Genomic DNA, 27,323 nt, shown 5'->3' with positions numbered 1-27,323 from the left:
AATTTAAAGTCAATTACTACATCATATGGAAATTATCACATAATTAGTATACCAGTAAAGAAGTTAACCAATTCAACATATATAATAAGTCATTCAATACCACCTAAAACAAAAGATGGAAATTATAAAGTGTCAATACTCGGAACTGATTATTGTGACCATCAAAGTAATAAAATCGAAATTAATCTCTTTGTTAAGAAATATTATGCAACAAATGAAGTTGATTTTGAATTTGTCAGGAATTTCAAAATAAGACCTAAGCATTACCATTAATAGTTTTTTTCACCTCATCTCTCTTATTTTTATAAATAAATTACTGTTACATTTTTTTAAAAGAAGTAAATGTTTAAATTTTAATAACATATTTACAAAACAATTTTAATAAAATAGTTACTATTCATGACCACTATTTTATAGTAAGCCCGAAAGTTTGAAAACAATAGAAAAAAACACATGATTTCATATTTCTATTATGCTTAGTATTTCAAGATTTATTAATTCTATAATTTATGAGATCTTGATGGTTTTGCTCCTTTACTTTTTGGAGTCAATTTGCAAATTCTTTATATATAGACTTTATGGTGTAAAATAATGACAAATATAACATTTCTATACTCAACAGAATATATAAGTCTGATAATTATCGATAAAAAACTTTAAGACGACGACATAAAATAAAAAATTAATTTTTTAATTTAATTTAGCAAAATCTTTCTCGTATTTCTCAAGCAGTGTTCTTGCTTTGATAACTCTAGCTTCGAGGTCCAAACGCTTGAGTAGATTAGATTTAACTGCGATTGAAGGTCCAGATCCTGAACCTGATTTTGCCTGAGCCTTTGGTTGAGACTTTCTTGCTGCTGTTGCTGCAGTTGTTGATGCAAGGTTGAGAATAGCGTTTGCGAGTGTTAAAACAGCATCGAGAAGCTTCTGCGCTTCTGCATTCTTTGTTGCTGTCTGTGCAAGTGTCTTTCCGCATTCTCCAACAGAGCTCAAACATGGAGAGATGAATGCTTCTGCAACAGGAGGTCTGTTCTTGATGACAGTATTCGCGGTCTCCATAGCTTCATTGAGAGTTGCAATTAATTTCATTGCGAACTCTGCCAAATTATCGAAATTATCAACAGCATCCAACTTTCCACATGAGAAGAGCAACAACTTGTGAGCAGCTGTTGACATACCTAAGCATGGTTCGATGATTGTTGTCTTTGCAAGTTCTGTGAATCTGTTCTGTTCGTTGTTTTCGATTTGTTCCTTGTATTTCTCATATTCTGTCTTACTGGCGTTGATTGCAACAATTGCTGGATGCAACTTATCAATGATAGCTTTGAACTCGCCTTCTGAGTTCTTAGCTAATTCTGAAGCTTCTGTAGCTGTCTTGATTGTCTGATCTAAAACATTAGAAATGGATTCCATGATTTGTGAAGAGTTTGCATCGAAATCGCCAATCAAAAGGAATCTGTTTCTCAATGCAGACAAGAAAGAACTGAAGTCTGTTGTGATCAAACCAGCAGCTGAAGCCAAAGAACTCTGGTGATCTAATGAATAAGCAGTAGCAGAACAAGCCAAAACTTGTGTGATTGTTTGAGACATCTGTTGCATAAATGGCTGGAATGACTGAACAATGTATTGATTTGTTGCCTGTGGATGATTGACAATTTGGAAGAAAACTGTCTTCTTTTCGTTGAAATCTTTGATCGATTGGATCAAAACATCCAAACAATGATGGATATCAATGTTTTCTGTGTTAGGAACATGAGGAAGCTTGAATTCTTTAGGAAGTAATTCTGCACTTTCCATATCTGGAGTCTTTGGAATAACATCGGTCAATGAATTCATTGCAACCAAGATCTTCTGTGTTTTCGCTGCAACTTTCAAGAAAGCGTGAGCACTTTGTTCTGTCTCTGTCTTCGGGTTGAATGAGCACTTCTGGAAATCATTGATTGATTCTGCAAGAGAATCAATCAATGAGCTGAAATCAGCACCTGCTTGTTTGTTAGTGTTGCATGATGTAACTTGAGAAGCAATTTTAACAATTGTTGGAACAATTTGGTCGAAAACTGGTTTCTCTGTTGCAAGGAATGACAAATATACTTCTGGAACTTTGCAGTTCGCGCATGTTGCCAATGCAGAAGACATAGTCTTAACGGATCCAGCTAAAGCATTGACGAAGCCAACTTTAGCCAGATCTAATTGAGACTTGCTCTCGTTCTCTGTCTTAGATGTATCTTGCAACATTGATGACATTGATTCGATGATTCTGTTGTATGATCTTGTCGCTCTTCTGATTACTGTTGATGATACTGCACGTGATTTAGCAACTTCAATGATGTTCCTTGTTGCTGTTGATCCGCTGCAGACCATGGACAAGTAATCAGTGGCAATGACAGAGTTGATGTTGTTTGATAATTCAAAACCTCTGTACATGGCTGATTCGCAGGAAGCGAAGCTCTTGATGATCAAATTAATGGCGTCTTTTTGCATCTCTGGATTTCTTGCTTGGACAGACAGAATAAGTTTGTTTGTAGCATCATTGATATCTGATTTAGCCTGTGTGAAATAGCCATCGATTTGTGCAATAGAGCCTAAATCAGCAACTTGTTTGAAAACATTAACTGTTTCACGTTTGAGGATTTGGATTGAGTTGCTCTTAACTTGGTTAAGGACTGTTGTTAACTGACCATCAGCTGCTGAGTTCGTGATGTAATATCTCTGAACGGCTTTGTCGATTTGAGAAATTTGATCGATGATTGGATCAATGTTTGCACTAGTTTCGTTGAGAGCTGTTCTCTTGACTTTCATTGCTGTGAAATCAATGAGTTCTTGTGAAATCTTCTCGATATCATTTGTATCAATGGCAGCAACAAGTTTCTCGAAGCTCTCCAACACATTACTTGTTGTTGTTTCTGGTTCTGCTGTAACTGTTGTTTTGGCAACATTGACATGGACTAATGATGCATATAAGTTCTTCAAGTTCTGTAACAAAGCTGTGCACATTTGTCTGAATCTCTGCTGGTTCTGTGGATTTGATAAATCTGATGAAGAAGAGGAGATTTCATTGACAATCTGGAGAATTTGTGCTGGATCTGCAATGAGTTGTGATCGAAGTTTAGAATCACTGATCATTGCTAAGTGTCTTGTCAATGATGCAACGAGTTTAGGACATTGCTTTGAAAGCTCATCAACTAATTCTTCTCGTTCAGAATTACTCTTTGTAGTCATAAGTTTAGAAACAATTTCAATCGCTCTCGTATTAGTTGTAGCGAAAATATTCTTGCATTCTGAGATTGGCAATGCAGAGAATTGTGCCATGATTGGAACAACTTCACTCGCTCTTTGTGCTGCATTTGCAACAATGTTTTGTTCTGATCTGTAGTTCTTCGTAACTAAAGGAGCAGCTGAAACAACAGCGATATCTGCATTGATCTGTGTGTTCAAGATAGAATCCAATCCAGCAATGTTTGAGAATGTTGTAACAACTGGATTTGCTGGTTTCGTGATTTGAATTAAATCGTTCAAAACAGCCATCTTCTTGACCATTTGATCTTGGTTTGCTGTTGCCATCATGTTGTTAATGACAATTGGAGATGCATTTGTTCCAACCAATGTCTTGATTTCGCCCTGGTAGAGCTTGACTTCATCTGTATTCAAATTGATTTGGCTGACATTTGGATTAGAGATTGTTGACTGATGTATTGCTTGAACAATCTGTGGATTCTTTGAAACAATGTCTCTTTGGATTGCAGACATCTTTGTTCTGAGTTGTGATCTCTCCAAGTTTTCTTTAGTTGCAACATTGATTGCATCAATTGTTGCAATATCTGGTGATGCCATCTTGAGTAATTGTGATGGATCTTGTGTCAACAAAGCTCTCTGGAATCCAATCAATTTGCCTGAGATCTGTGTTGCGTTTGTAATTGCAACTTGTGACAAAGCACCTGATTGTTCAATTGATGGGATTTTAGTGTAATCAATGTCTTTGCAAGCAGCGGCGATGTATTGAGGAGCTGCTGCAGCCATTGAAAGATGTTGAAGAAGCATTGCTTGTGCAACTTGTGCTTCTTTGTCTTCTTTACTGACTGATTGTTTAACTTGTTCTGGATCAACTGCAACTTGGTATAATTGTTGATATGTTTGTTGTTGCAACTGAGCAAGTTTTTCTGGATTTTGTTGAAGTGATTTAACAATTTCAACTTTCTCTTTAGGATCAACTTGTATTGCATCTTGTCTGATCTTCATGAGATTTGCAATGCTTGAACACAATTGTGCTTGTGACAAATCTTTCATTGATTCTGATAAGTCATTGTTGACGTTTTGTGTGTCTGTAACTAATTTCTTCGTTTCAACTTTTCTTGGTGTTTGTTGAATCAACAATGATTTGTCGAAGATTCTTGATTGCATTGATTTAGATTTAACAACTGTGACAACTGCATCTAAATCTTTCATTCGCATCATCTGTGTTGACATCAAACTGAAGATAACTACTAAATCTTCCATCTTGACATTTTGAATTGCTTCGTTAAGAGATTTGAAGCTTTCTCGTGTTGATTGTTGCAAAACAAGCATCTTATCTCTAGTATCATGAAGAGAACTATCATTTAACTTAGCGCTGCAAAGATTTTCTGCTTGGCCATTTGTTAATAATTGATCGATATTTGGAACTTTTTGTCGAATAACTTGCAAAACAGATCCCATTTCTAATGTTTGTTGGCAAGCATTTAGAAGTTGTTGGTGCTGTGCAAAGAAGTCATATGATTGATCATTCTTAACTTTAACTAGATGCAATTGTTCTGGTTTATCAGCTAAGTTGTCTGAAACATCGTTTTGGACTTTATCTAACAATGAAACTGTTGTGTTCTTCATGTTAGATAAATCATATTTAATTGCTGATTTCTTAGATGTTGCTAATGTTGCTGCCAATGAAGCCAAAACTTCTTGTTGTTGTTCAACATCTTCTGGATTCAACTGTGGAATTGCCATTGCAAACTGCTGTGGATGATTGACGTATTCAAGTTCTTGTGAAATCATTGGAATGTACATGTCAACTAATTCTTTGTTAACAGGTTTAGAAACATCAACTGCCTGCAATTTCTGTTGAAGATGAGGAACAACAGATGTATGGAATTGCTGGATTGTCATTAATGATTGAGCCAAGTTCAATCTCTGTAATGCATCCATAACAAATTCCTGAGATTTTGCAACAGTTTCTGTTTGAATCAATGTCATCATCTTCGCGTGATCCTCATTAGCTTTGAGTTTCTCTTGCAACAAATTATTCGTTGCCTTGAGAACACCAATAGGAGTTGTTTCGATATTTGGATCAGCGATGATATTATAAACATCATCGGAAGATAACAAATTAAGTGAAGAATCAATGATTCTCATTGTTGTTATCATATCATCAGGAGTTGAGTTAGTTAAAATAACATCTAATTGTTCAGGGGAATCAGCAACTTTAATTGTTTGTATCAATCTTTGTTGTACATCAACTAACTTTGTTGGTGGAATTGGTGCCTTAAGAAGTTGTATTCCTTCAGGAGATCTGACGTATTTAAGAAGTTCTGGTGTCTTTGCAATGATTTGTTGTTGCAAAGCTTGTAACGTTTCAACCAAATTGACGGTTGAGAAACCTCTTTGTACAGATCTATTGACATCTTCCACAGATTTAAGTTGAAGATCTGGTTTCTCATCATTCATTGCTACTGCTTCTAACAATTCAACCTTCTTCGATTGAACTAATTGAGCAGCTTCAGCAATGTTTGCATCAGTCTTCTTCAACTGGATGTTTTCTGTCATAAGTTTCAATGCATGTTGCTGTACAATGATGTCATCTGGAGTCAATCTTGAAATTGTTTTTCTGAGTTCTTCTTCGTTTGCAAATAACTGTGTTTGCTGCTGGATCGACATCATTGCATTTGTGATTGTGTCTTCACTGAGTTTGACGTCGATTGGTTTGGACAACATCTTCACGACATCAGGGAATTCGTTCAACTGCTTCTGTCTGATTCCTTCGAGTCTTTGTGCCATCATGAATTCGATGTTTGACTCAACTAACTTCGGTTGTTGTTGGATAGGAACAGACAAAGCAGAAACAGCTCCAACCTTAGATGTTTCTTGTACACTTTGTACAATTGTTGGAACTTGTGTTGATGTGATAGAAATGATTGGATTCAATGCAACAGAAATTGATGATTGGCTTTCGATATTAGATCTTGCAATTAACTCTGGAGTAGTAATATCTTTCTTGATTATTTCTGGTTTAGTCTTTTGCAATGTATCTAATTTCGTCTTGTATTGGTTCATCAACACTGCTGCTGTCTTTGCAACATTGAGACATGATGCATCAGCAATTGTTGCGAGATACAACTCAGGATTAATGAGTTTGACACTTGTTTCGTTCGCATCAACAATTGGAACAATATTTGTGATTTCCAATTTGAGTTGTGAAGAAATTGCAGCCAAATTCTTTGCAATTTCTTTGACTTTTTCGACATCATTTGATTCAACAGCTTGATCTAATAATTTCTGGTTTTGTACTGTTTGTTGAACCAATGGATCGATCTTTGCCATTTCAATACCAGCAGATTTAGCTCTGATTGCTGCAATCTGCAAATTCTGGGACATTGCGTAAACATCAGGAATGTTAATGTTAACATTATCTTCTGAAGAAGCGATGTTTTCAAGTTGAACAGCTGTTCCTCTGATGACATTTCGAAGTTCTTGTTTTCCTGTCAATGGAATTGGAGTCTTCCATGATGAAATCAATGGTTTCATCGGTGTCAATGCCTTTGTTGCAGCAGCAATCTCATCTTTGTATGCTGGAGGAATGTTTGTCAATGTTGGAACAACAGATTTATTGAATGCATCATAAAGATTTGATATTTGAACTAATTCGGAAGGACCTAATTCTATTGATCTGTTTGTATTCTTCAAGAGTGGGAATGTCTGTCTAACGAATTGTTTCATCGCAGGAGAAGCTGTTCCTGGGTTCTGAATGATTGTATTATCACAAGCAGTGACAATTTTATCCAATTGGCTCAAGAATATTTCGCCAAGACACATATCGAATTGATGTAATGTCTTGATTAAATTGTTGTTTGATTCAGACAATGTTTGTGAAATTGCTTTAACTGATTCATTGTCTTTGATTGAATCTAACAACAAAGAAATAGCTTGTGAAGCATCATTCAATGACTCTCTGTTAACTAAAGCTGCAGAGAATGATTTAGTTTCTGTTAACAATTTAGCATCAGATTCTTTGATGCTTGATTGAGCAATATGATCATAGTATTTAGCTTCTGCATTGAATTTCGTTGGATTAGAAACAATTTGATTATGTAATGCTTTGATGGAGTTCTGCAAATCAATTACTTGTTGAGCAGCATTTACTGCAGCAGCTGTTGCAATATCAGATAACATCTGATTACGTAATTCGTAATCTTTTTCGCAAACAGAAATTAATCTAACACAATCAATCAAACTCTTTGTGTTTCCTTGTTTGATTTGTGGTGTAATTGCCTGTAATGATTTAACAATGTGTACAGGCAATGAATCCTTATGATCATTGATAACATTTAAGTCTTCAATGATACTTTCTATTACATGTTGTGGAATTGATGTTTCATTCTCCATGATGACATTTGATGATTCTTGAACAGCTTGTTTAACATTGTCTTGTTTCATGACTGGATCTTTGATGATCAATTGTGCTGATTTAGGCTTACGAGTCTTTGGTAATGAAGTAAATACTTCTGATACTAAAGCAATGTTCTGTGCTGCTTCTTCAAGTTGATCGAAATTGGAATCATATAAAATTGGCAAAATTCCGCATGTTGCTGAATAAATTTCATCACAAACTAACTGTGCTTGTCTTGGTTTGAGTGTTGGTAGTTCTTTCATGATTGTTTGTGATTGAGCAATCAATGCTTCGAACTTTGACTTCAATGATGGATTATCTTTAACTTCAGCTAATTCTGATGTAGCAGCTAATGCAGCAACGAAGTTTTGTAACTGTGGTTGAGCATGTTGGATAAACTTAACAGATGTTGCCTTGTTCATGTGAGGAACAGTGATTAGCTTAGTGATAGAATTAGAGGAATCATTGAAGGATTTAAGGATGGAAGTGAATTGTGGTGATTCAATGATTGGTTCAATTAATTCTGCGTTGGAAATGATGCTTGGCATTTGTTCTTTGATCATGTTCAATCTTTGGTACAAAACCTTTTCATCTTGTGCATTTAATGCTTCTGTTTGAAGAGCTTTCAAGTTTTCGGACATTTGTTGAACAACAGCTTGAGCATTTGGAGATGCTGCGATTTGTGGAGATTGAGCAATTCTTTGGATTGTGTCGTTGATAATTTGTGCTTGTTTCTGGACAACGACAATTGTGTCTTCAATATCATCATCTTCTTTGATTTCTGGAGCTGGAGGAACTTTGATTTCGATCTTCTTCGCTGTTGGTAACTGTTTGATCATTGTTACAAAGACATTTGTCTTATCAACAACATCGCTGATAGAAGCAGTAATGTCTGTAATCAATTTCTCATCCAAATTCCTTCTGACGTTCATTGGAATCAAGTTAACTTTCTGTTGGAGTTGATTCAATGCTTCTTTATCTAATTTCGCTTGTTTAATATTATAATTTGGCGAATTGATATGAGCATTAACTCTTTCGATTGTTGCGTTAATAGAGTTACTCCAATCTGTGAATGTCTTCTGAACAATTTGGTTCTTTTGAGCTGTTTCTGAATTAGTAACTTCGTAAATCTTTTGGTTGAATGTTCCAAGAGTCTTAGAAACATCAACCAAAGAAGATTTGATCAATTCAGGAGTGACATTTGGTACAATTTCTTCCATCTTAGGTCTTTCTTGCTCTTGTGCAATTATAACAGGTTTAACTGTTTGCAACAATTGTATTCCATAAGGAATTAATTGATCAGCGTTTTCATTGCATGTATAAGTAGGAACTGTCATTGCAATTTGTTGGAATTTGTCTGCAAGTCTGGAGATCTGTATCGCGTACTCGAAAATGTCTTCTGTTGGATTCTCTCCCATTTCTTTCATTGAAACTAAAACACTTGACATGTATTCGTACAATCTGACAGCGTCTTTCCTCTTTTCATCATCTTCATCAACTTCAGGAAGACTGATGTAGAACTGTACAACTTGTGCTAAGTGTGTGACAGCATCAATGACTGATTGCATCTGTTCAACTGTTGGTTTTTCGATCTTTTGTGGTGGACCAGAAATCATTGACACTTTTTCATTTTGTTTGGAATTGTCACAAACTTTGACAACTTCTTCGAGCTTGGTTGAGATTTGTTCATTGATTGTTGGAATCTTGAAGTTCTGTGATACATCAGCAATACGCTTAGATAGATTAGATATTTCTGTCATTGACTCAATACCTTCTCTGACTAAATCTAATGCGTCTTTAATCAAATCATCGTTATAAGGATCTTCCAATAATTGGTTTCTTAATTCAACCATGTTCAAATAAGTTTGTTGTGCCTTTTCAATTGTCATCTTTGCACGTGTTGAAAGATCAATATCTGCTTTGATCTTTTCTTGGTCAGAACTCAAAACCAATTCATTAATAAGTTCTTGCAAAGATAACATCGCTTCCTGGAATTTAAGGAGATAAGGAATATTAGAAACATCTTCAGCAGGTTTCTCTTGAATTGCCTTATCAATGTTCATTGACAATCTCTCGATGATAACAGGAATTGCGACATTCTTGTTGATAGCGGAAAGATGCAACAATTCTTGGTTGAATTCAGGAAGTTTCGATTTGAGTTCAACGATGTTCTTTTGTGCATCAATAACAGCAATTCCGTTTGCAGCATTTGCTTCCAAAGCGGATTGTGCTTGTTGTATATCGTAATAAGAATCTTTGATATAATCGACCATGTTTCTGACTCTTTCTTGTTGATCTTGTGGCAAAGAAGCCATTGTTTCGGGTGTGATTAAGTTATCAACGTGGTTAACCATATATGTCAAATCATTGTTGATCTTTGAGACGGAAAGAGGAGTGATGTTTCTTGTGGAAATCACATCCATCTGATGTCTGATTTGCAAAATGATTTCGTAGAATTTCTGGTATAACATTGCAGCTGTTTGATCTGTTTGTGTCAATGGATGCAACAACATCAAAGCATCGAAAATATCACTATCAACTTTCTGTAATTCGAATTCTGCTTCGAATCTGAGTTGATCGTTCTTCGGAGAATTTGATAATTGTATCAAAAGATCTCTCAAATGATTAATTGATTGGATAGCGATGCTGCAAGTGGAAAGTGTATCAGGAGGAACTTGTTGCATCTGCTGTGGTTGAACTTCAACTTGGCAAATATCAATTGTGTTGTCCAATTCTTCATCATTGGCATTAACAATGATATATTTCGCGTTGTTTTGCTGCTGTGGAATCAACATTCTTGGATTTTCTGTCAATGAAGACATACGAGGAATTCCTTCACCAAATGAAACTGGATTTGATTCTGTTGGAGCAATTGGTGATGGTTCTTGTGTATTGGATGTTTTCTCAATGATAATTGACATTCTGTCTGTTGGAGTATTATTTGCAGAAAGTTTTTCAGCATTGGACAATCTCAATGAAGCATTTGATGATTTCTCAACAACAGAAGTGTTTTCAACATCTGCTTCAACTAAAACAATATCGCGTGCAGACATGTAGAGTTTCTTTAACTTCTTGAGACTCTTTTCTGTATTTGGTAACTCGATATTCTTTTCTTTAGCTTGTTTCACGATTTCTTCCAATCTAACAATGTAATTACCAACAGTTTTGATGTGTGGTTGAATGTGAGCATTAAATTGCGAAGAACTTTGTGCATCAGCAATAGAACCACTGAGAATTGTTAATGTTGATGATGTGTTCTGGATTTGTTGTACGAAACTAACAACATCAATTCCAGCTTGTTTGGCTGTAAACAACAATTCATTTGTGATTGATTCAGATACTTCGGAAATTCCAATTAAATCTTTAGCGAGAGGAGGAACATCAACTTTCTCGTTGTTGTAGTTATTCATTGCCATTTCATCTTGTATCTTTTCAATCAAAACAACCTTTGCATTGTTTGTTCTATCAATTGCAGGTTTGATGATAGAAATTGCTGATTGGATTTGAGATTTGATGTCTTCAGAAACAGCTTCGAATGATTGATTTGTTTGAACCAAGTTTTGTGTTGTTGTAACAATTGAATCAATGTGAGAGTAAATTTCACTGAATTGTTCTCTCAAATCTTCGTTTTCTGTTGATTCAACGAAATTAGAAACTTGATCATTGATCATTGCCAATTTCTGGAACAATTCTGTTGGATCTTGATGAACAATCGTTTCTTCAGGAACATCCAAATTGACTTGGATTTCATTCAGGATATTTGTAGCTCTTGAAATGTTCAAACCTTCTTCATTTGCACGCCACAACAAATTAGCTGGATGTTGTTCTTTTGGTTCGTTATCTTCTTGAACTTTGTTGTTTTCATCTTCTCTATCATCAATATCTGGAATTTCCAGTTTATTGTATTCGACTTCAACATCTTCAATTTTATCATCAACATCATCTATATTATAATCATCAAATGTAATCATTGGAGTATCGATGTTATAATCAATTGAAGTGATATTATCATCGAATGTATGAATGAAATTGAATTCAGTTTCGTCATCAGGATTATAATTGTCTTCTTCAACTGGAGGATTGTTTAGATCTGGTGGAGCTTGTGATGCTGATGAAGATCTTCTTCTGTTGTTGTTGACTTCCAATTGAATTTCAGCGTTGTTCATTGTCAATGAAACTCTCTGTCCATTGTTGATGAAAGCAGAGCCTTCAAGGATATTGGAAATGTTGGAGAACTCTTCCAACTGATAGAGGAAGATGATGTTACTTAAGAAGGTATTGATATCTTTGTAAGATCCTGTGAACAAGTGGAATTCTGATTGATTATTATTCGATTGATCCATGAATCTTATAATAATCTTTTCATTGGAACATTCATGATTAATGAGCCAGTTGTATGTTGTGTTGATTGCAATTGTTCCATCTTCTTCTGTTTGGATGAAAACTCTCCATGGATTGAGATACAAAATTGAGTCGATTTGAGCATAAATTGTGTTAATTGTAACCATGAAAACTTCATCATTGAATCCTTTGAGATCCATGACTGTTCCGATGTAATAGAACATGGCCAATTGTCTAGAAAGAATTGGAACGTATGGCAAGAACGAAATCAATTTCTTCTTTACACCTTCTGTAACATCGAAGTTTGCTGGGATAAAGATTGTCCAATCTTCTTTCTTGAATTGAGAAATCATCATTGGAACATCTTCTGGCTTCTCAGCTGTTGCGTAAAGAGAAAGAATCAGCAATTGTGTAAGGATATCATCAGAAACCATTACCATCTTCTTAGTGACAAGATATTTGCAGTCTTTGTAGACAGCAAACAAAATATCCGGCTGAGAAAGCATTTCCAATGAGAACAAGAAGAATCTTCTGCGAACTAACAAAGGAGTAGTTAAATTCGCTTGCATTGCCAATGGCTTTTGGATATCAAGAGCTCTTGTTGATCCATCATCTTGTGTAACAAAGATTGTGTGGCCAATCCATGTTCCGTAGCCCAATTGCTTGCAAACATCTGGTAAAATGTCGTACAATGGAGAATAGACATTGAACACGTAATCAATGACATTTCCAGAAATATTCATGAATTGTGCGTAGCAATCGACTTCGAGAATAATGAGGCCATCGCCATCCTGGCAATCAACAGACATCAAGTTCTCTGATCTCTTAAGCTGTGTGTACTCGTTGTTCTTATAATGGATAAGAGCGTACTTTTCTGGTTCATATGGTAAAACCAAAAAGTGACAAAGTAACATGACAATTTTTTCGAATTCGAGAGTTCTTGGGATGAGGAATTCAGGAGGATCTGGAATGAACATTTTCTTGGAGACAAAGACAGCGACTAAGCCGTTCTTGTTGTCGATGATTTCCTGTAATTCAGGAGATACCTTCTGGATTTCTTCTCTTCTTTGCAAATATGGATACAAAATCATCTTGAATGATCTCAAGATTACGAACATTTCTTTAACATGTCTTGCGGAAATAGTAAATGTTCTGATTCTCGAGTTGACCATTGAAACTCTCAAGATGACGTGATCGATCATGATGTTGAAATCACAGATGTAATTGTAAGTAATTTTCTCATTCAAATCGATTGGCTTCTCTTGGCCATCATCAACAATGTTGACTCTTCCATAGATGTGAACACCCAATGGACCAATGGATACGCGAGCCTTCTGAGGAACTTGGATCTGCATGTCATCACACAATTTAACCTTGAAAATTGTGCATCCGAAATGCAATGATTGTTTTGCAATTCCAATGTACTTTTGCATAGCGATATCCTTATGGATGACTTTGCCATTACGAATTGTATCAGTGATGTACTTCTCGTGGATCTGTTCAGCAGATGTCTTCCTTGGATATAAGTCAAGAGTGTTAGGAATCTTGATCTTTGCAGGATCGTTTTCTTTGTTCTTTGCGTAGATTGAGTAAATTGCGAGTTCTGTTGCTTTGCTATCAGCCAAAGCAGGAACTCCATCCATGATGTCGTCGTAAACATCTGGATACAAACATCTACAGATGTATGGGAAGTATCTGTCTTGGTGTGTGAAAGCAAGGAATCTTCTGATGAACAAGAACTCGAATTTGCCTGAATACTGCTCTGGAATTGAGTAGTACAAATCAAGAGGAACTGGACTGTGACCTGGACTTTCGTAAAATAATGTGAAACCTGTTGGATATTCGATGTTGAAGCATTCACCAATCAAAGGAGCCAACATATGTATTGGCTGTGTGATGTTGACAACAAGTTCGATCTCCATGTCTTTGTATTTGACAATAATCTTGACATTTGTCGAGAAGATCGTGATGTACATGTTGTCGCATGGGAAGTGATGACCTAAAATATCATCAGGTCTTATCCATCTGTACTCATCTTTGGCAAGTCTGAGTAATGGAGTGTATTCTCTTCTTGGATCGAGATGTAAAGCTCTGACAGCTCTTGCTCTGACATCAGATCCTTTATATCTCATGTCGTAAGCGATGTTTAACTCGCGTTTGGAATCATCCCATCTCTTTGTGATCAAAACAACTCTATCGATTGAAGTGTTTACATCTTCCTTCTTCGGATTGAAACCTTCTCTCCTCAAATCGAGGAATAAGTTGTAGAGTTGAGTAACTATTGTAATGAAAGAGCTGGCAAGTTCTGGTTTGTCGAGAACACAAAGGATAGAAACTGAATTTTCTGCATCATCTGTTGAAAACTTAACAGATAATTCATTTGCAACGCATTCTGTGCGAATGAAATGTCTGTATTCGCAGAGTTGAAGAACCTTTTGCAAATCTTGTCTGACAATTCTAACTGATTGTGCATTGCAAACAAGAATTGCAGGAATGTCTGCTCTCGTGTCCTTCTTGAATTTCATGTAGATGACATCGAAATCGATTGCACCAAATGTTGGTAACATTCTTGCCAAAGCGATGTATTTGAGTTTGGCATCTGTGTGGGATTTGCATGGTTTATGTTTGATCATGTCGATGATTTCCTTTCTGGCTTCCTTTTGGATTGGAAATCCATATGGTAACAAACTCTTGAAATTCTCTGGAAGGGAGTGTTCTGTGACTTTTTCTCTTGTTTCGGCATTCAAAGCGTAAACCAACAATTCGTAAGCGACATCTTTTCTCATATCGACTTTTCCACTGAGAATCAAGAGCTTTGTATCCCAATACAATGTCGAGAGAGCTGATTTGGACTGGAACTCAGCTTTGTTGATGACAAAGTAGTATCTTTGGAAGTACAAAACAGAATAATCCCTTGTTTGTTCTGGAATTGACTTCTGTGTGTCCAAAGGAATCAATTCATTGCCTTCTTTGTAAAAGAATGTGTATCCTTGTGGATATTCAACATCGAGTAAAAGACCGACCTTTGGAATCAAATCGCAAACTAATGTTTCGATCTGAATTGTCATTGTTCCTTCCGTTTCTCTTGGCGAAATGAATTTGATCTTCGCGAAAGCAGGATGGAAGTAAACAATGGAATCACGGTATGGCTGTGCTTCTTTCAACTTCATTCCTGGTTTGAGCCAATGGATAACTCCTTTGAAGACTTGGATCATTGTTGCGTATTGGACTTTCGGATCATGTGGTAAAAGATCCAATAATTGTCTGGCCAATTCTTCTTGAGTTATATCCAAATCGAACCAAATTGCTTGTTTGAGGATGTTGTCGGATAACAAACCATATCTGAGATCAACCATTGGGCCGTGGACAACTCCATTTTCATCTTTCCAGCCTCCTGAGCATCTCAAAATGATCTCTTCTCTCTTTTGTTTCTCGCGTTCTCTGTTCAACAACATGACTTGTCTCATCAATCTCAAGTTGTAAGAAATGACAACATCGATGTCGAACGCGAAATCTGATGAGATATTTACGTAGATCATCTTTCCTGTCTTAGGAGGATGTTGGTACTTGAGAATGTAGTTGTTTCCAAGCATGATAAACTGCTTGAGAGAATGATAAGTGATTTTCTCAATAACAACTTTTCCTTTCTTATCCAAGACACTTAAACCTAAAGGAGTAATGACGAATGATCCATCTTTGATGGTATGTGGAGGTTCTGCATCATCTCTGTAGAGATAGAAAGGATATTCTTCTGCACCGAATCCATCGATTTTTCTGACAATACCGATGTATTTTCTTGCAGCAGACATTTGTGTCATATCTTGTGATTCCTGTATCATCTTATCGAACTTCCTCTGAAGAGATGAGCTGACAGAAACTGTTGGAGGAACCAATTGCTTCAAATCTTGCTTATCTTTCTTGATATTCTTTACACCAAGTGCGTATAAAGAATACAAAGCAAGTTTAAGAGCTGTTTCTGAATCAACTTTGATCTTGTTTTCGATAAGATAGTTCCTGCAATCGTGCAATGTCTGAATAGCACTGGACAATGCTTGAAGAACTTCTTTCGAAAGGATGTAGAATCTTCTCTTCAAGAATAATTTCTTGAAATAAGAAACTTGTTCAGGAATTGTTTTACGAGAATCCAATGGATGCAATTGTCCATCAATGCCATGATACCACAATGTGTATCCGAGCATTGCTTGTTGATGCTTCTCCTTGAAAAGCAATGGAACAATATCGCTGATTGGCATTGTGATCGTTGTTTCCATTTTGATGGAAGTATTATCTGGAAATATGTACTTGATGTTGTATTTCGGTTCGAGAAGGTAGAGTGTCATACCATTCTGTAGGCAAAGAGATTGTATGACATCTGTGTCCTTCATGAAGCAGAACAAATCGTCCATTAAATGTATCATGAGAACTCTATCGTCTTTGTGAGGGATGCTGAGATAGTATTCTGCAGCGCGTCTGAGGATAGAACCAGTGAACTTCTTATCGTACTCGAATTCCTTCATTGCGTCTTTGTCGATCGTATTTGAAGTGAAAAGACTGATTCTGGACTTCTTGTTGATGAGCTTTCTGAAATCTCCGGTGTTCGAATATCTCTTTGAACGGTCTTGGAGAATCATGTTTGTGATTTCTCGATATCTTGATATCGATTTCGCCATAGATTCGACTTTCGGACCAGAAAAAACGTATTGTACGAAGACATCTCGTTTCGGAGAGAAGGTTATGATCATGTCTTGGGCGCATTGAACTTGGACGATTTCGGTGAAAGAGATTTTTTCTTCGAGATTTCCGTTAAGACCATCATGAATAACAAGTCTGTATGGAGAAATGTAAACAACGGCCGGGTCAAGACAAAATTCTTGTTTCTGATATTGAGCTGTGACTTTGCATTCGTATTTTCTTTCTGCAAAGCCAACGAGTTTGCGGCATAACTTGATAAACTTCCTGTAAGCATTGAATTTGTTGACAGTTCCGTTTTGTTCGAAGAATTGTTGGACGACAGGTCCTCTTCCTTGACCTTTACCTTTCTTAGCGAGGTATCCAGGCATCCATGGCGATATATCGTCTGGAATATGCTTGGGATCAAATTTCGGATCTGCATTCATTCGTAATGCGGTGTACTTCAAGAGATTTTCCTTAGAAAACTCAATCTCTGAGAAGTTTGAACACTCAACAGCATCTTTGTATGCGATTTCTGCTGTTACAAAAGTTTCGAGATCTTCCATCGTGAAAAGGAAATACTGTCGAGCAAAGAAGACCTCGTTAATGGAACGAGTCTGTTCAGGTATTGATTTATCAATGGACAAATAAATGGCTCTTTTGCCGACGACAGTGCATAATGTGTAACAACGGAAAGATCCGATCTTGAAAAAGTTAGCGATATCTTCAACCAAATCGCAGACTTTCTTGGAAATATCGAGAGTAAGCTTTTGGGATTTGAAATGCTTCGAATGGACTAAAATTGGTTTTAAGAGTTTGATAATGTAAACGTGATAGTTAGGGCCTGGTGATACATCTTCAAGGAATTTCTCTGGTTCAACCCACTTCGCATCTGTTCCATCTGGTAATGAAATAAAAATTCCGTATTTGTCGTCTTGATACTTGCCAAGAGCTGCTAAAGCTGCAGTTAGCATCTCATCGTGAGACATGTTGAGTCTGTAAACCTTTTGAATGCTTTCTTTATTAAACATGAAATGTGTTTCCATTGTAATTGATTCGGATTCTCCGGCATTACTGTTATCAGTCATGGCGCCAAATCCCATCATTGTCTGAAATTCTGAAATCTGATCGTTGATGTTAATATCTAGTTCCACACCAACTTGTTGAGCAGAAGAAGAATCGTCTGTTGATTGGAACTGGCTTGGATCGTATTCTCCTGTTTCGTAAAAGTCGGAAATGTTGAATTTTGCGTACATTCCTGTTGTGTATTGACTTTCATCACTTTCTTGTTGGGCATAACCGTATGTTGATTGGTATGATGACTGAAAGCCATTTACACTGTTGAAAAATGCACTATTAAAGTTATTAGTATAATATTGATTATAGTTATTGTTATTATCATTAGTGTAGTAAGATGCATAGTTAAAAGTATCTTCTGCATTATTCATCTGCTGGTTTTGATCAGGAACATTATTATATTGACCTTCGGCAGAAACATATGTACTGCTTTGAATTCCCATCTGCATTGGTTGAGACTGATTGTTATTTAGATTTTGAGAAGGAATTAAGGCCATGATAAATCCATCTTGGATTCCTTGCTGTCGAAGGGACTGATCTGGCTCAACCCATTGAGAAGATCCATCTGGTCTTTGGAAGAATGCATCATATTCTAAATTTATGTTAAGATTAAGATATTGTTTGGCAAAATCTATTGCAAGCTTGCCTGATTGATCTAAATAGTACTGAAATGGAGAGAATTCTGGATGATTAGTTGGCTCTACTGTATATAAAGCAACAACTGAATCCATTTATTCTCTGATTTCGAATATTTGAACTGAAAAAAAAATCAATTATCAAATATCAATCATGAATTTGAGGATTAATTATATTCTGATACAAATTGAACGAATTTGTCTTATATAACTCTTTAAAGAAATGAAATTATTTGAATTCATGCTAAAAAATTGAGATTTTGTTCATGTCTGGAGGCTGCAACGCGCCATAATGGCTAGCACTTCCGCGGAGGCCCGATTTTTTTACAGGATTATTTTTTTCCCCAGAACCTTTCCCAGATTTTGTGTTTATCAACCAGAAATGGTCACCACAAATTGAGAAAAGAATTATTGTATTGTTATGAGTTGGTATTTAAGAGTCAGAATAACTTACAAAAGTTATTTTGAATGATTATATTATTATTAAATTTCGCACTTTATTTTGAATGAATATATGAATATGAATGAATAAACATTCGAAATTGAAATCAAAATTCCTATGCTAATTAACTGAGCTTCACAAAAAAACGACTCGTTTTAAATGTGTAATTCTATAATTATCACTTTATTTGTTATCTACTTATAATACAAGAGAGAAACCTTTGGAAATAATCCAGAAAATTGCATTTCACTCAGATTGAAATGAGAACCAAATTTTTGTAAGACCGTCAATTCCAATCATGAACAACAAAATTAACAAAAATTATTTCAGCACACAAATTTTTCAAAAGATTGAATGAAAACAGAGGAATGGAAGGATGCATCTATTTTTTCCAATAAATTCAATCAGTTATCACAATTTTTGAATCAATATCGTCCTGAATAGATGTTTCTCTTTATTCTATTTGAATCACTCCCCAGCATTTATGAAATACCAGGCTGTGATTCTAGTAATACATATGCAATTACGCCAGGAGATCTATTAACAAAAACAGTTTCTAAGGATTCTCCAATATGTTTTTCAGGATCAGCGTTAATAAAGTCTGATAAACCTTTTCTAGTTACATATAGAATTTTCGTAGAACGCAATTCTAAATTCCTTCTAGCAACTAATGGTACTGGAACACATTTATATTTGTTGACAAATTTAGAGCCAGAAGAGGAATTAACTCTTGATTCATGCACAGAAATAATAAGCTTCGATGGAAAACCATTTATTAACAATATAGAATTAGGTATGAAACAATATAAATGTTTGCAAGGAAGTTATGCTTTTGCTTCGAAATTTTCTTTTAAATTGACAGCATTTAATAGTGTAACAAACACCAAAATAGGCGTTTATACGAAACCATTTAGTGTTAATGGACCACAATATAAAAGTATTATTCAATGCATTGCACCATTGGCAACATGTGATGTTCAAGCTGTTCCAATCGGAGATGCCGAGAAAAGTGATACTTCTACTACTTATTCGATTTTCACAACAAAGAATTCTTTTGTTTTTAATCAAAACGTCACTGATAAAAATGACAAATAGGTTTCTTTTGTTTTGACTTCAATTAGTTCTACACCCCAACGAATGAAAGTAAAATCATCGAGTGAAATGAAATTTTCACTTGCAAATGAAACAAATCAAACTGATTCAGGAATGATTGAAGGACAAATCGTTATGGGTTCTCCTCTTTTTGAAGAAGGTAAAAATTATGATGAAACAAAATTTGATATATCAATATTATCACTATCAAATACTGATACTGACACATCATTATTTAATGATGATATTATTTACGAAATCCCAGCTGATGTCAAAACTGAAAAAGAAGTATATAATTATTCCGCATCAAGTGATGTAAGTGTTGTCAGGGATAATAACTATGAAGAGTATGAAGAAGAAGAAAAAGAAGAAGAAACAACGGAAGATGGAGGTAGTGGTAGTGACAGTCCATTTGCTAGCATGTTTGAAAATCCTACCATGATGGTGGGGGCTTTAGTTATAATTGGTGCAGCTGTTGTAGTTTATTTTTCGTCATGTATGTGTGGAATCGTATGGTGCTGTCTCAAAAGCAAGAAGAAATCACAAGATGCAGAGCAAAATGAGGAAATGCTTGCTCAAGAGGAAGAAGTTGCCTAAATCAAATGTATCCTGAAAAGGAATTATTTTGTAAAATAATAAACATATTTCATAATATATTTATTAATAATGAGAAGCTTATAACAAAAACCTCAATTTTTAAATATTTATATCATTGTAATGTAGATATAAATTCAAAACACACATGACTCTCTGCGACATGCACAATGAGCTATTGTACCGGGAAATTAAGAAATAACATTTGACAATAATTTCCAAATTTCGAAATTTTATTCATACATGATTAATATGCGAACCAGGATGTATTTTTAAATGTTTGAACTACGAATGAAAATTCAAGAAATCTGAATATGAACTTGTTCACATTAGTAATGATCAAACAAAAAGCTTATGTATTAATATTTAAAATTTAAGGATTATAATTATCAAATCTCAAAAAATTATGTTCAATTTACAAATTTCTGTGTGCATTTGGATTTTCCAGGCATATGTATAGCATAATGTTGACCCACATCCTTTAACGCTTGAATTCCATTCAAAGACAAAATTGTCTTGATGTTGTACAATTTTGAAAAGAGAAAATTTTTGACTGGGAAGGAAAATTTTTCATCTCATTTTTTCTTATACATATGAATTTCGCAGACTGTTTTATCGAATCAATAGAAAAACAGACACCATCAAGCGAATCTCTTGAGTTTCTTGCAAAATTTATGGAAGAGAATCCAATGGAATACCTAACAAACCTTTTTTCATTAATTAACTCAGAAGAAACAAGCGACAAAATCAAAATTAGCGCAATCAAATCAATAGCTGTGCCAATTAAATCGTTTCGTCGTGAACCTATTAGAGATTCACCAGAATTTGATAATTTAATTGATCAAATCTACACTACACTTGAACCATTCTTACAAAGAAATGACAATATTGGCAAAACATGTCGTGAATCTCTTATTGCATGCTTCAAAGCTGCTTATAACCTGAAATTAGAGTCATTTCTTGGAAAAATTTTTCAAACATTCAACGAAAACACCGATTTACCTATCATGTTAAGTATCATATTGGATATTATAAAGAACACCTACTCAGTATTACCAGATTCATCAATAGAATTCTTTTATAATATACTTCAAAAACATAATGATGAAAATATCATAAAAATTTGCCTTGAAATACTTTGTCATACTGAATATAAGTTTAATTCAGTAAACAATGAAAATGATTCTTTATTAATTGAAATTATTAGAAATTTCGTCAAGACCAATCCTAAAGAAATTAGTTTAATTATCAATAAATTTGGGAAGAGAACACTTTCTGAAGCAATTCCAGATATTTTCCAATTAGTTTCAGAATTATTTTTTGAAGATAAATTTTATTTGCCATATATCAGAGTTATGATGAATTTTAAGGAAGAATTATACACTCAGCTTGACATTGAAGAGATTTACAGAAGAATACTTCCAACTTTACTTGAAGAATATGACTTTGATGGTTTTACCCATCCAGTAATGATCAATCATGATTATTTTTTCAAAATCAACAATAAATTTTTTTATTCCTTTCACATATGGAGGATTTGAAATTTTATCGGAATAGAAAATACCGATGGAATCATGATTTAAGGTTTGATGATCCAAAGATTGCGAGCAAAAAGTAATTAATCATGGCAGCTGTTGCAATCGTTGAAGCAATTAATTCTGATACTTTAGAAGGATTCATTTGTGGTGGAAATGCATAATATTTCTTTACTTCGTATGGATGCTGCATTAATGAACAGTATTATTCCATTTGAATCTATTCTTGAAAAGATTCCTTTTGGTCGCGAAATCAAATTAGATGAAATCTTAATTGAAATTCAAAGTATTTGCATTGGAAAAAGTCTTTGTGAACCAACAGAAGAAATCATTAATAATTATTTCGAAATGTTCACATCAGAAAATGAAGACTATCGTGGCATCGCCGCAGAAGCAATTTCTAACATTTGCAGCATGAAAAATGAAAATGTTCTTAATATTGCTTGGGAATTTTTCACTAATCTGTTGGGAAACAACGAAAACACTACCGAATTCAATTTCAATACTTGATGTTATGAAATCTGTTTCAGCTTATCTTCCGCAATCTTTTTGTTTGTCTATCTCAGGAGATATCATTTCATTTGCAGAAACAATTATTTCAAGTAATGAAAATGGAATTTATATCAGCAAGTTCTTGGAATCATTGGAAATATTACGAAAATTATTGGAAAGGAATCGATTGAATTTGCACAAAAATCCATTGACTTTGCAAACAATCTTCTTGAAGATTATGAAGATGATTGCATGTTCATTTTCAGCACAGTTATTGAAGTCTTTGGACAAGAATGTGGTGACATAATCGAAAGATGTTTTCCATTCATCAAATCAAAACTTGAAGATATTGATAATGTTGCAAGAGATTCAGTTGTTGTTAAACTCACATTAAATATTGTTGAATCAATTGATGATGAAGAACTTTTGTTTGATATTGCTCAGTTTATTGTAGAAATTTTAACTGGTTTAAGAGGAGAACTTGCTATAATGATACCAATAGAACTTAGTTCAGTAATTTTAGAATTATTCAAGAAGATTCCACAAAGATTTTCTGAATTAATTCCTAAATTCAATCTTCCATATTTCGATCATGTAGATAGTAATTTGGTGACAATATTTTATTACACACTCGAATATTGCAAGTATAATAAGAAGGAAATTTACCAACTACAATTTTCTGCAATGAATGTATTTCAATGTGAAAGTATTTCATCAGAAGAAAAGAATAACGTATTAAATACTCTACTTGAATTTGTAGAACAATCAAATTTGGAAGTGAAACCATCTTTGTGTAAAAACGACTATGACTATTTAATAAAGCATTTTCCAAATGATGCAGAACGTGTGAAGAACTGCTTTGATGCATCAGTCAGAACGCACGCATTTCACATGGTTGCTATCCGTCATTAATAAAATTATATTATTCTATATCTATCATTGTTTATTGAAATGTATATTTTATTATGTATTTAAACATTTTTTAATAAAATTGTAACATATTCAGAAATACTGGTGTCTTTTCCATTTAAAAAAATATCAGTGACCAAGCCTGATGACATATGCAAATTTATCAAAGGGATTAAATATTTATTATTAGACAAAATATGGTCGTGTTCGAAATTAAGCTAATACATTAGTAAAATTCTTAAAACAACAATGAATAATCGTTTTCAAATCCCAAAAAAATCTTAAAATCTTAAAATTTTTAGGAACAGTTTATTTTTGTTCAATTTTCCATTGTAAAATTGAAAAATTCGGATTTTTTTTTCAGAAGCATATACAATCAAAATAATCAGTATTATACTACTATCTTTACTTCACAATTCGAACGGTAATTGCTTGAAATTGTTTTTTAAAGTATGAATATGATCAAATAATACAAACATAATTTTACCATAACAAATTATAAGTATAATTTCATGGATCATGCCTAAGGAACAAAGATCTTTGAAGACCTTCTTTTTCGATCAGCATCAGATTGAAGACTTTGTTCCTCATATGGGGTACAATACATTGATATCTACCTCAGATGAGGAACAAAGTCTTTAATCGGCTGCTGATTGTCATCCACGTACAAATAGGCAAATTTTGCATAATTATACTTATACTTGAACTTATTCTTTAATATCTTGCTTGCATTTCTAGTAATGCTATATATTTCACAGATACATATATATTTTCATGCTTTGTACATCCTTAGAAACTACGCTTTTTATCGAATTCTTCACAATTTGACTTTAAAAATTTCAGTTTAAAAACATAATACCATAGTCACAACCTACCCCACATCAAATTTTCACGTATTGCCATCCCCATTTGAAATGCTTACATTTTACCGATTCTTGGGATAAAATTTTTTCAGTGGAAAATTTTGCATACGGTATTCGAAATGTTCCGATTGCATTTACACATAATTTTTTCTAATTTTCAGTAATGAGATCGGGTCAAAATTTGAATTTTCACCTAATCAAGTTAAAAAAATTTGGAAAAAAATGGTAATTTCGGATAACAAAATTTGACATTCACTCGGAAATTTATGAGCTCATTTTTTTAAATATATGAATTTCGCCAACTGCTTTATCGAATCAATAGAAAAACAGACACCATCAAGCGAATCCCTTGAGTTTCTTGCAAGATTTATGGAAGAGAATCCAATGGAATACCTAACAAACCTTTTTTCATTAATTAACTCAGAAGAAACAAGTGACAAAATCAAAATTAACGCAATCAAATCAATAACTGTGCCAGTTGGGTTATTTAAACGTGGATCTGTCAGAGATTCACCAGAATTTGATAATTTAATTGATCAAATCTACACTACACTTGAACCATTCTTACAAAGAAATGACAATATTGGCAAAACATGTCGTGAATCTCTTATTGCATGCTTCAAAGCTGCTTATAACCTGAAATTAGAGTCATTTCTTGGAAAAATTTTTCAAACATTCAACGAAAACACCGATTTACCTATCATGTTAAGTATCATATTGGATATTATAAAGAACACCTACTCAGTATTACCAGATTCATCAATAGAATTCTTTTATAATATACTTCAAAAACATAATGATGAAAATATCATAAAAATTTGCCTTGAAATACTTTGTCATACTGAATATAAGTTTAATTCAGTAAACAATGAAAATGATTCTTTATTAATTGAAATTATTAGAAATTTCGTCAAGACCAATCCTAAAGAAATTAGTTTAATTATCAATAAATTTGGGAAGAGAACACTTTCTGAAGCAATTCCAGATATTTTCCAATTAGTTTCAGAATTATTTTTTGAAGATAAATTTTATTTGCCATATATCAGAGTTATGATGAATTTTAAGGAAGAATTATACACTCAGCTTGACATTGAAGAGATTTACAGAAGAATACTTCCAACTTTACTTGAAGAATATGACTTTGATGGTTTTACCCATCCAGTAATGATCAATCATGATTATTTTTTCAAAATCAACAATAAATTTTTTTATCCTTTCACATATGGAGGATTTGAAATTTTATCTGGAATAGAAAATACCGATGGAATCATGATTTTCAAGGTTGATGATCCAAAGATTGCTGAAGGCAAAAAGATAATGTTTAATCATGCAGCTGTTGCAATCGTTGAAGCAATTAATTCTGATACTTTAGAAGGATTCATTTGTGGTGGAAATGCATATATTTCTTTACTTCGTATGGATGCTGCATTAATGAACAGTATTATTCCATTTGAATCTATTCTTGAAAAGATTCCTTTTGGTCGCGAAATCAAATTAGATGAAATCTTAATTGAAATTCAAAGTATTTGCATTGGAAAAAGTCTTTGTGAACCAACAGAAGAAATCATTAATAATTATTTCGAAATGTTCACATCAGAAAATGAAGACTATCGTGGCATCGCCGCAGAAGCAATTTCTAACATTTGCAGCATGAAAAATGAAAATGTTCTTAATATTGCTTGGGAATTTTTCACTAATCTGTTGGGAAACAACGAAAACACTACCGAATTCAACATTTCAATACTTGATGTTATGAAATCTGTTTCAGCTTATCTTCCGCAATCTTTTTGTTTGTCTATCTCAGGAGATATCATTTCATTTGCAGAAACAATTATTTCAAGTAATGAAAATGGAATTTATATCAGCAAAGTTCTTGGAATCATTGGAAATATTACGAAAATTATTGGAAAGGAATCGATTGAATTTGCACAAAAATCCATTGACTTTGCAAACAATCTTCTTGAAGATTATGAAGATGATTGCATGTTCATTTTCAGCACAGTTATTGAAGTCTTTGGACAAGAATGTGGTGACATAATCGAAAGATGTTTTCCATTCATCAAATCAAAACTTGAAGATATTGATAATGTTGCAAGAGATTCAGTTGTTGTTAAACTCACATTAAATATTGTTGAATCAATTGATGATGAAGAACTTTTGTTTGATATTGCTCAGTTTATTGTAGAAATTTTAACTGGTTTAAGAGGAGAACTTGCTATAATGATACCAATAGAACTTAGTTCAGTAATTTTAGAATTATTCAAGAAGATTCCACAAAGATTTTCTGAATTAATTCCTAAATTCAATCTTCCATATTTCGATCATGTAGATAGTAATTTGGTGACAATATTTTATTACACACTCGAATATTGCAAGTATAATAAGAAGGAAATTTACCAACTAACAACTTCTGTAATGTTTGTACTTATTTCAGAACGTATTTCGTCAGAAGAAAAGAAGAACGTATTAAATACTCTACTTGAATTTGTTGAACAATCAAATTTGGAAGTAAAACCGTCTATGCACCAATACGATTATGAATATTTATTAGAGCATTTTCCAAATGATGTAGAACGTGTGAAGAACTGCTTTGATATAGAAGACAGAATGCAACCATTATAATATTCTGTGCCTAACTTTTTTAATAAAATTGGCTAACATAGTTAGAAAGATTTTTTTTCATTTAAAAATCAATATTTCAAAGTCAAGACAGCCTGATAAAATATTCACATATGTATCAAAGAGATAAAATATTAATTATTAGACAAAATATGGTCGTGTTTGAAATTAAGCTAATATATTAGTAGAATTCGTGAAACAACAATGAATCATAGTTTTTATAAAATGATAATTGTAACATCAAATAAAAAAACTCGGATCAAAATCAAAATAGTCATAAAACTATAATTCTCTATTATACGACTATCTTTGCTTCGAAATTCGAACAGTATTTGAATCAATTTTAAATAATTGCATGAAATTGTTTTTTAAAGAATGAATATATTTATATACAAACATAATTTTATTAAAACAAACTAT

At 33.8% G+C, this 27,323-nt stretch overlaps 5 protein-coding genes and 1 pseudogene across 6 annotated transcripts; 5 read left to right on the top strand and 1 right to left on the bottom strand.

The window, feature by feature from the left end:
- Positions 1–690: 690 nt before the first annotated feature.
- TVAGG3_0846150 (Second domain of FERM family) lies at positions 691–18,469 on the bottom strand (the record flags this gene model as incomplete). Its single annotated transcript, XM_001327597.1, has 1 exon — positions 691–18,453. One exon carries the CDS (start codon positions 18,451–18,453, stop codon positions 691–693), a length of 17,763 nt encoding a protein of 5,920 aa, XP_001327632.1.
- A 774-nt stretch (positions 18,470–19,243) lies between these two features.
- Positions 19,244–19,894, top strand: TVAGG3_0846140 (uncharacterized protein; the record flags this gene model as incomplete). The annotated part of the gene is made up of 1 exon (XM_001327598.1): positions 19,244–19,894. The coding sequence occupies one exon, from the start codon at positions 19,244–19,246 to the stop codon at positions 19,892–19,894; it is 651 nt and encodes a 216-aa protein (XP_001327633.1).
- Positions 19,895–19,936: 42 nt separating this feature from the next.
- TVAGG3_0846130 (uncharacterized protein) lies at positions 19,937–20,488 on the top strand (the record flags this gene model as incomplete). The annotated part of the gene is made up of 1 exon (XM_001327599.1): positions 19,937–20,488. The coding sequence occupies one exon, from the start codon at positions 19,937–19,939 to the stop codon at positions 20,486–20,488; it is 552 nt and encodes a 183-aa protein (XP_001327634.1).
- Positions 20,489–21,078: 590 nt separating this feature from the next.
- On the top strand, positions 21,079–22,030 carry TVAGG3_0846120 (armadillo (ARM) repeat-containing protein family; the record flags this gene model as incomplete). Its single annotated transcript, XM_001327600.2, has 1 exon — positions 21,079–21,992. A coding segment is annotated over one exon (914 nt), but the record flags the coding sequence as incomplete, so codon positions are not given.
- Positions 22,031–22,184: 154 nt separating this feature from the next.
- Positions 22,185–23,974, top strand: TVAGG3_0846110 (annotated as a pseudogene). The gene has a single exon: positions 22,201–23,424. A coding segment is annotated over exon 1 (1,224 nt).
- Positions 23,975–24,572: 598 nt separating this feature from the next.
- Positions 24,573–26,906, top strand: TVAGG3_0846100 (armadillo (ARM) repeat-containing protein family; the record flags this gene model as incomplete). Its single annotated transcript, XM_001327602.1, has 1 exon — positions 24,573–26,906. The coding sequence occupies one exon, from the start codon at positions 24,573–24,575 to the stop codon at positions 26,904–26,906; it is 2,334 nt and encodes a 777-aa protein (XP_001327637.1).
- Positions 26,907–27,323: the final 417 nt, after the last annotated feature.

The sequence above is a fragment of the Trichomonas vaginalis genome, chromosome VI, assembly GCF_026262505.1.
Source record: "Trichomonas vaginalis G3 chromosome VI, whole genome shotgun sequence".
Taxonomy (NCBI): Eukaryota; Parabasalia; order Trichomonadida; family Trichomonadidae; genus Trichomonas; species Trichomonas vaginalis.
The sequence above is the reverse complement of the archived record's forward strand: the minus strand, read 5'-3'. Positions and strand labels throughout refer to the sequence as shown.